At 40.5% G+C, this 7,894-nt stretch overlaps 1 protein-coding gene across 2 annotated transcripts; it reads left to right on the top strand.

Annotated features, from left to right (window-relative positions):
* The first annotated feature begins 801 nt into the window (after positions 1-801).
* tmub1 (transmembrane and ubiquitin-like domain containing 1) lies at positions 802-7,759 on the top strand. 2 transcript variants are annotated; one of them, XM_044369061.1, is made up of 3 exons: positions 802-963; positions 3,394-3,922; positions 7,057-7,759. In XM_044369061.1, the coding sequence occupies exons 2-3, from the start codon at positions 3,435-3,437 to the stop codon at positions 7,406-7,408; spliced, it is 840 nt and encodes a 279-aa protein (XP_044224996.1). In that variant the 5' UTR covers positions 802-963; positions 3,394-3,434; the 3' UTR covers positions 7,409-7,759. The 2 variants fall into 2 exon arrangements, with proteins under 2 accessions (XP_044224996.1, XP_044224997.1); XM_044369062.1 differs by lacking the exon at positions 802-963 and adding an exon at positions 1,206-1,337.
* Positions 7,760-7,894: the final 135 nt, after the last annotated feature.

Here is a 7,894-nt window from a genome sequence, read left to right as displayed (position 1 = left end):
ATAAAATGTTTAAACATGAAACGTAAAATAAATGATTGTCACATCAGTTACATTATGGGGAATAATTAATAATAATAAACATAGTAACTTGAATGTTATTGGCACCTTAAGTTTACAGCAGTAAAATATTTTCTAAAAAATTGTATTTTAACAGTTGATTTCTTCGTGTTTTTGTTTTTTCTTCACTTTTCTTAAAGGGTCTTTTATTTTTAAGGACAAAACGTGTAATGTCCGGTGACTTCCGGTGCTTGACACAACGGGCTGCGCTGGATAATGGACAGGGAGTGCGCATGCGTCACACCGCGGGCTTCTTAAGAGAAGAAAAGATGAAACCAGACAAACATTCAAACAGTTTAATACAATCAAAAAATGCATTACTTAATCAATATTATTTTATATTGATATCAGTATAAAACCTCCCTGTGCAGTGCATCAGGTAAACTGTGACGTCACTTTGCAGTAATTTTACATGTTCAGCCCTTCAGGTATCTTTAGGATTATGATCCAATAATATCAGATCAAACTTTATTGATCCGCGAGGAGAAAGTGTTACGACAGAATTCATATACTGTTCTAATCAATCAATCATCAATCAATCAATCAAATTTGATTCCTAGGCTACAGCCCCTTCCATACAGGTGAGTGCTTCACAGATGACTGACAAGCCAATAAGACAGTAAACAGGAAAACAAGTTGAGACTGATGCACACGACAAATAAAAAGTATGAAAATGTTATAAAATAATAAAAATAACATTTTATATTTATTGACAGTTTTAAATACAGTGGAGATAAATGAACTACAGAGACCAGCAGGCGGCAGCATTGCGTCACCGCTGCGTCACTTGAGTCAGAACCACAGAAGAAGAAGAGAAGCAGGAAGTGTTGAGAGAAACAGTCAGAAGCTGATTAGCCTGATTAGCCTGTAGGCTAACGCTCTGATATGAGGTTTATAAGCTGAACAGTAAGTTCTTCTTCTTCTTCTTCTGCAGTCAGAAACTCTGTTTGTAGTTTTAATAGCAAGCAGGGAGCTGACGCTGCTAGCTGTTAGCATCTAGCTTAGCTGACTCTGCTCGACTGTGAGTTTACACGGAGTTAGCAGTTAGCTCCGAGTTTAGCTTATTGATCTGTTATTGATCAGCAGGTTAGAGTATCATGTGAAGCTGTGGCTGAACGTCCGGAGTGACAGCTGCTCAGTTTAACCCGAGCTAACCTCAGCTAAACCCGGGCTAATCCGGGCTAACCTCAGCTAAACCCGAGCTAACCCCAGCTAAACCCGAGCTAACCTGGGCTAACCTCAGCTAAACCCGAGCTAAACCGGGCCGTCAGCTCGGCCAGGTGAGCCGCAGAGGATCCTGAATCTGCTCAGTTTCCTTCATTAAACAAGAACAGTTCAGACATTTAGTAGCTGAAACTGTCAGAAACTAACAAACACATGTTAGAAACAGTTAATATATGAACTTCTAACTGGACAGATAGATTGATAAATGATTGATAGATGATAAGATTGGTAAATGGATGGACTACACACACATAAGAAACACAAACCACCACCAACAGTGCAGTGGTTTTGGATCTGGTCTACTGTGGTCTGGATGGGGGAAAACAGCAAAATTGCCTTTTATTCTATGTTAATGAGCAAAATGAAGTTTTGCAAATCTGAAGCCATTTAAACAGCGTCAAGGTTTTTACTATGATGTCTTTGGTGCAAAACCAGAATCAGCCACTAACTTTCCCCTTAACCCCGAACCAGAACCTGAATCTGCTCCGTTTACGGTATTAAACATAAAGAACAGTTCAGACATGTTGAAAACTGCTGAAACTGACAGAAACAAACACGTTAGAAATCTCTGAGTTTGTTAATCTTGAGATGAGAAAAAACTTTTCAGTTCCTGAAAGAGAGGAGACTTAACCTCGGGGTCAGTCGCCATGGTAACAACCTCAGGGTCAGTCGCCATGGTAACTTAACTTCGGGGTCAGTCACCATGGTAACAACCTTGGGGTCAGTCACCATGGTAACAACCTCGGGGTCAGTCGCCATGGTAACAACCTCAGGGTCAGTCGCCATGGTAACTTAACCTCGGGGTCAGTAGCCATGGTAACTTAACCTCGGGGTCAGTCGCCATGGTAACTTAACTTCGGGGTCAGTTGCCATGGTAACAGTGAAGCTAAGCTGCTGGTCTTGGTTCATTCAGTGGGATCAGAGCTGGTGTGGAAGCTCGTTCATTAGTGGAGCTTTACTGTCTCCTGGTCGGACGTTAGTTTGTTATTCAGGACTTTCTAAAGTTTCTTTGAACGGTGTTTTTTCTCTCACAGTCAGATATTAAACCTCTGCATGAAGCTCTTGATCAGACGTAGTCAGAGCAGCTCCTGACCTGAAACGCTTATTGCACATAAGATCAATGAATAATGATCTTTATCTGGAGGGAACAGTCCTGTCATAGTTCAGGCTGCGTACAGTCTGAACTCGTTTCAACAGCATCTCAGTGACTGTTTAAATTTACTACATCTGTTGAAATAAAGTCACTGAATGCTGTTTAAAGATCCACAGATGTCTAAACATTTTCAGATGCAAATCAGCAAACTCATTATTACATTATTATGTCTCTGTGTCTTTGATCTATTCATGTTTTAAATCTTTAACTGTATTTTTCATCTTCAGTCGCTGCTTCCTGTGTTTTGTCCGTCAGATTAAATCTGAACAAATATATTTAAGATGTAGCTGCAGCCTGATACACAGTCAGATTCCACTTTATCATCATTAAGGAAATGTAAGTCTGATAAATGATCAATTAATGGACGACACTGAATAAAACTTTACTGATCAGCTGTTCTGGAACCCGAAACTGGAACAGACCCGACTCAGACTGATTGACTGATTGAATAGAAGCTTCACACAGACTTTTAAATGACTGTGTGGACACACTGTGGATTTTATCCTCCATCACTTCCATTGAAAGCACATTTGAAGGATCTTTTAATATCCAGTATGAACAGGAGGAATGATTACAGACACCTGGCTGCTGGTTTAACACACACTGGGAACACTGGGAACACTGGGAACTGTTATTTAAAGTCTTGTAGTGTTAAACTGTGATCAGCAGGCTGCAGATTAAACTTCATTTCCTCTGAACTCTGAACACGAAGGCTGCAACTAACTGTTCTTTTCATTATTGATTAATTATCTTCCTGATCAGTGATCAGTTGTTATAAAGTGACAGAAAAGCCACGATGACGTCCAAAACCTCCAAAAACTCAGTTTACAATGAAATAAAACACTAAAGACAAGCAGCAGATTGACTGAATGCTGAACAATTAATTGATTATCAAAATAATTGCTGATTAGTTTTCTGTGTGAGGTGTGTCTGATAAGCCCCGCCCCCCCTGTGTGCAGGTGTGTGACCTGTGTTTGCCTCAGTGGGCGTGGCCGTGGCGATGGCTCTGATCGAGGGCGTTGGGGACGAGGTGACGCTGCTGTTCGGCTCTCTGCTGCTCCTGCTGGTGCTGCTGCTGGCCTGGATCTCCACCCGCACCTCCGAGCCCCCGGAACACCTGTTCACCTCCACCGCAGGCCCCGCCCCCTCACTGAGGCCTGCCTCCTCCCTGCAGGACACGCCCCCCTCCTCCTCCTCCTCCGTCACCTTCTCCTCCTCCTCGCCATCCAGCTCCGTGAGCGACGGCAGTGAGCGCTCTGTGACGGAGGCTCCGCCCCCTGCCGCCGCCACCCAGGAGGACCAGGAGAAGGCTGGGGAGGAGGGCGGGGATGGAGGGGGGAGGAGGGAGGAGGGAGGGGACGGGCTGAGGAACAGAGGGGGAGACTCGGCGTCCTCTCAGAGGAACATGGTGGTCAGACTGAAGTTCCTGAACGACACCGAGAGGACGGCTCAGGTCCAACCTCAGGACACCATCGGATACATCAAACGGTGAGAAACATGCCGTCTATACAGGGATCAATACACATGATCAGTACAAGGATCAATACAGGGATCAATACACATGATCAGAACAGGGATCAATACACATGATCAGAACAGGGATCAGTACACATGATCAGTACAAGGATCAATACAGGGATCAATACACATGATCAGAACAGGGATCAATACACATGATCAGAACAGGGATCAGTACACATGATCAGTACAAGGATCAATACAGGGATCAATACACATGATCAGCACAAGGATCAATACAGGGATCAATACACATGATCAGTACAGGGATCAATACACACGATCAGAACAGGGATCAATACACATGATCAGAACAGGGATCAATACACATGATCAGTACAAGGATCAATACAGGGATCAATACACATGATCAGTACAGGGATCAATACAGGGATCAATACACATGATCAGTACAGCGATCAATACACACGATCAGTACAGGGATCAATACACACGATCAGTACAGGGATCAATACACATGATCAGAACAGGGATCAATAAACATGATCAGTACAAGGATCAATACAGGGATCAATACACATGATCAGTACAGGGATCAATACACATGATCAGAACAGGGATCAATACACATGATCAGTACAAGGATCAGTACAGGGATCAATACACATGATCAGAACAGGGATCAATACACATGATCAGTACAGGGATCAATACACATGATCAGTACAGGGATCAATACACATGATCAGAACAGGGATCAATACACATGATCAGTACAGGGATCAATACACATGATCAGAACAGGGATCAATACACATGATCAGTACAGGGATCAATACACATGATTAGTACAAGGATCAATACAGGGATCAATACACATGAACAGTACAGGGATCAATACACATGATCAGAACAGGGATCAATACACATGATCAGTACAGGGATCAATACACATGATTAGTACAAGGATCAATACAGGGATCAATACACATGATCAGTACAGGGATCAATACACATGATTAGTACAAGGATCAATACACATGATCAGTACAAGGATCAATACACATGATCAGTACAGGGGTCAATACACATGATTAGTACAAGGATCAATACAGGGATCAATACACACGACCAGTACAGCGATCAATACACACGATCAGAACAGGTATTGATACAGATGTCAATACACATAATCAGTACAGGGATCAATACACATGATCAGAACAGGTATTGATACAGATATCAATACACATGATCAGTACAGGGATCAATACACATGATCAGAACAGGTATCAATACGGGTGATCAGTACAAGGATCAATACACATGATCAGAACAGGGATCAATACACATGATCAGAACAGGTATCAATACACCTGCAGAGGCTATTAGACAGGTGACGTCACTCTGACTCTGACGTACCTGCAGTCTGTATATATTCTATATGTAGTAGTCTGTATATATTCTATATGTAGTAGTCTGTATATATTCTATATGTAGTAGTTTGTATATATTCTATATGTAGCAGTAGTCTGTATATATTCTATATGTAGTAGTTTGTATATATTCTATATGTAGCAGTAGTCTGTATATATTCTATATGTAGTAGTTTGTATATATTCTATATGTAGTAGTTTGTATATATTCTATATGTAGTAGTTTGTATATATTCTATATGTAGCAGTAGTCTGTATATATTCTATATGTAGTAGTTTGTATATATTCTATATGTAGCAGTAGTTTGTATATATTCTATATGTAGTAGTCTGTATATATTCTATATGTAGTAGTTTGTATATATTCTATATGTAGTAGTCTGTATATATTCTATATGTAGTAGTTTGTATATATTCTATATGTAGCAGTAGTCTGTATATATTCTATATGTAGTAGTCTGTATATATTCTATATGTAGTAGTTTGTATATATTCTATATGTAGCAGTAGTCTGTATATATTCTATATGTAGTAGTCTGTATATATTCTATATGTAGTAGTTTGTATATATTCTATATGTAGCAGCAGTCTGTATATATTCTATATGTAGCAGTAGTTTGTATATATTCTATATGTAGCAGCAGTCTGTATATATTCTATATGTAGCAGTAGTCTGTATATATTCTATATGTAGTAGTTTGTATATATTCTATATGTAGCAGTAGTCTGTATATATTCTATATGTAGCAGTAGTCTGTATATATTCTATATGTAGCAGCAGTCTGTATATATTCTATATGTAGCAGTAGTCTGTATATATTCTATATGTAGCAGCAGTCTGTATATATTCTATATGTAGCAGTAGTCTGTATATATTCTATATGTAGCAGCAGTCTGTATATATTCTATATGTAGCAGTAGTCTGTATATATTCTATATGTAGCAGCAGTCTGTATATATTCTATATGTAGCAGCAGGATGTATATATTCTATATGTAGCAGTAGTCTGTATATATTCTATATGTAGCAGCAGTCTGTATATATTCTATATGTAGCAGCAGGATGTATATATTCTATATGTAGCAGCAGTCTGTATATATTCTATATGTAGCAGCAGGATGTATATATTCTATATGTAGCAGCAGTCTGTATATATTCTATATGTAGTAGTTTGTATATATTCTATATGTAGCAGTAGTCTGTATATATTCTATATGTAGCAGTAGTCTGTATATATTCTATATGTAGCAGCAGTCTGTATATATTCTATATGTAGCAGTAGTCTGTATATATTCTATATGTAGCAGCAGTCTGTATATATTCTATATGTAGCAGCAGGATGTATATATTCTATATGTAGCAGTAGTCTGTATATATTCTATATGTAGCAGCAGGATGTATATATTCTATATGTAGCAGCAGGATGTATATATTCTATATGTAGTAGTCTGTATATATTCTATATGTAGTAGTTTGTATATATTCTATATGTAACAGTCTATATATTCTATATGTAGTAGTTTGTATATATTCTATATGTAGCAGCAGTCTGTATATATTCTATATGTAGCGGTAGTAGTAGTACGACTGTCTCATAATTAGATTTCATAGCTCATAATTAGGCCTTTAATTAGTTTTCCATTGGTGAATGCAACATGCTTCCATAGTGATGTGTTGATGCTGACGTTTGACCTCTGACCTCTGCAGGACCTACTTTGCGGGTCAGGAGCAGCAGGTCCGTCTGATCTATCAGGGTCAGCTGCTGCAGGACGACGCTCAGACTCTGGCCTCTCTGAACCTGGTTCATAACTGTGTCCTGCACTGCCACATCTCCCAGCACGCCGTCCGGGGCGCGGCGGCGGGGACGCGGCCCGCTGACCAGGTGCAGGTGGCTCTGAACGTGGGCAGCCTCATGGTCCCCCTGCTGGTCCTCATGCTGTCGGTGCTGTGGTACTGTCAGATCCAGTACCGTCAGTTCTTCACGGCCCCGGCCACCGCCTCGCTGGTCGGAGTCACCATATTCCTCAGCCTCGTGGCCTTCGGAGTCTACCGCCGCTAGCTAGCTGCTTTCTGATTGGCTCTGCCCGAGTCTGACCTCAGAGGCAGTCGGGACTCGGACCTGCGGGAGGATTTCATGTGTTTTCTGTTTTTGTTTCTGTTGCCATGGAGACGCTGAGTGTAAATGAGGACTTCAACTTTTTCTTTTTTTTTTTTTTAGATCAATTGTTTCTGTAGGGTTCTCATCATCGTGCCTCTTTTACTTTGTTTGTTCTGGTCCTGAAGAGTCCAGCTGTCAGACCACCAGACTGTAGACCGGACCGGACCGTCTGTCTGCTGGATGGGAGACGAACATCATTTGTGTAAATTGCAGCTTTTGAAGAGAAAGAAATTCTATTAAATCATTTATTTATCTGGTTGTTGTTCTTTGAGTCTGTTCGCTGTGTGATGTGACGTGAAGCCGCTCGTTCACACAAACAACCTTCTTCCTGCGACGCTCACACGTCCGAACGTACGATAAGACGAGTGAGATCCTGTTTATTTAATG

Source organism: Thunnus albacares, chromosome 12 (assembly GCF_914725855.1).
Source record: "Thunnus albacares chromosome 12, fThuAlb1.1, whole genome shotgun sequence".
NCBI classification, from domain to species: Eukaryota; Metazoa; Chordata; class Actinopteri; order Scombriformes; family Scombridae; genus Thunnus; species Thunnus albacares.
This window is presented reverse-complemented; position numbering and strand designations above follow the sequence as displayed.